This window comes from Eimeria acervulina, genomic scaffold (assembly GCF_000499425.1).
Source record: "Eimeria acervulina Houghton genomic scaffold, Eah_scaff1251, whole genome shotgun sequence".
In the NCBI taxonomy this organism is placed as follows: domain Eukaryota; phylum Apicomplexa; class Conoidasida; order Eucoccidiorida; family Eimeriidae; genus Eimeria; species Eimeria acervulina.
The window spans coordinates 6,629-8,778 of NW_013550314.1; the positions used below are offsets into that span (position 1 = coordinate 6,629).

Here is a 2,150-nt window from a genome sequence, read left to right on the forward strand (position 1 = left end):
CTGCTGCTGCTGTTGCTGGTGGTGGTGGTGGTGCTGCTGCTGCTGCTGCTGTTGCTGTTGATGGTGATGGTGGTGGTGCTGCTGTTGCTGCTGCTGTTGCTGTTGCTGGTGATGGTGGTGGTGATGGTGGTGGTGCTGCTGCTGCTGCTGTTGCTGCTGCTATTGCTGCTGCTGCTGCTGTACGATATCAGGCCTCGTATATATATATATATATATATATATATATTGTATCTATATATGCGTATATATTATTTCATTTATTTATTATTATTAATTTATTTATATTAGGTTAGTTTGTTATTAAATGTTTATAATTATTGTTAGTTTATCATTTGTTTATGATTATAACTCTATGTTTATTATTTATTAAAATTAATTTATTTAGATTAGTTTATTTAAACTAATGGGTTTATATTTACTTATATTTATTTACATTTAATTATATTTAATGATATTTAATTATATTTAATGATATTTATTTTATTTATTTATTTATTTGTTTGTTTGTTTGTTTGTTTGTTTGTTTAGGTTGATAGGACAGAAGAGCCTGCGTATTTCTTTTTATCTTCTTCTTGGTTGTTAGTCACTATACTCTGGTTTGTTTTACAAGCATGTCTGAAACCTTCTCGCAAACAAATAGAGCAATTGATTCATCATTATGAGTCTGCTCATCCTTCGTCTTGTCTTCCTGCTGCTGCAGCAAGAGCAGCAGCAGCAGCAGCAGCACCTGTTGCTGTTGGATTACCACTTGTTGCTGTTGGTGCTGCACAAGATGCATTAGCAGCAGATGCTTCTCGCAACCCCCGATCTCAGCCTGTTGTCATAGGACAGATACGTTCCTAGCAGCCAGCAGCAGCAGCAGAAGCAGCAGCAGCAGCAGCAAGAGCAGCTGCAACAGCTGCAGCTGAGGCAGCAGGAGCAGCTTGAGAGGCTGCTGCTGCAGCGGCAGCAGCAGCAGCTACAGAAGGAGCAGAAGCAACACCAGGAGGTGCTGCAGCAGGAGGTGCTGCAGCAGGACATGCTGCTGCTGCAGCAGCAGCTACAGAAGGAGCAGCAGCAGCAGGAGGAGCTGCTCCACCAGGAGCTGCTGCAGTACGAGATGCTGCCGCAGGAGCAGCAGCAGCAGGAGTTGCAAGAGCTGCTGCTGCAGCAGCAACAGCAGCAACAGCAGCAGCAGCTGCAACAGCAGCAGCAACAGCAGCAGCAGCGGTAGAGGCAGCGGCGTAGAGCAGCATTTGTTGCTGCAGTTTGAAGGAGAGTTTCATAGACAAACAGCCTGCTGATTTATTTATTTACTGTATTTATTCGTTTTTATAAGGGGTTCGAGCCTGCAGCAAGAGAAGCAGCAGCAGCAGCAGCAAAAGAATGTGCTGCTGCGGCTGCTGCTGCTGCTGTAGTCAAACCTGCAGCAGCAAACAAACCTGCAGCAGCAGATAAACCTGCAGCAACAGACAGTAGCAGCTGCAGCAGGTGCTGTAGCAGCTACTGCTACAGTAGCAGCAGATTCTTCAACACCTGCTGCTGCTGCTGCTGCTGCTGTTGCTGCTGCTGCTGATTCCCTGTTGACGTTTTTGATGTTTGAAGCCCGGGGAGATGAGAGTTTAGGGTTTAGGGTTTAGGGTTTACGGTTTAGGGTTTGTATTACATTGAGGTTTATAATAATATAATATAATTTATAATATTATAATATGCAGCTTGCTCTTTAATAAGATAAACGAGTAATAACAAAAAGAAGCAAAGCAAACAAAGACGAAAAACGAACGCTACTGAAGAACTAAAAATTAAATAATAATAATAAATAAATAATAAATAATAATTAAGATAAACAAATAGATAAAATGTTTATAGGGTTTAGGGTTTAGATATTAATCAGAGAGAGAACAGAAATAAAGACAGAGAAAGATATAAAGGTTAAACCACAGAGTCGTAGTTTTATCTCTACTAATATATATATATATATATATTATGTATATGTATATATATATATAATTATATATATATATATATATATATACATATATATATATTGTTTAGCTACATATTGTATATATACAACGCATATGTTGTATAACATAAATATATATTTTACAGAGACGAAGCAATTTTAGTTTCATCCATCTACATATAAAATATATATAAATATATATATA

General features: G+C 38.8%; 1 protein-coding gene across 1 annotated transcript in view; it reads left to right on the forward strand.

Moving 5' to 3' along the window:
* The window catches only part of EAH_00057580 (hypothetical protein, conserved), a gene marked incomplete at both ends in the record, with an annotated part of 2,609 nt that extends 1,396 nt beyond the window's left edge, over positions 1–1,213 (forward strand). Inside the window, 2 exons of the mRNA XM_013397404.1 lie at positions 529–596; positions 844–1,213. Of these exons, the coding sequence (XP_013252858.1) occupies positions 529–596; positions 844–1,213 (438 nt within the window). The remainder of the gene's footprint in view (positions 1–528; positions 597–843) is intronic.
* Positions 1,214–2,150: the final 937 nt, after the last annotated feature.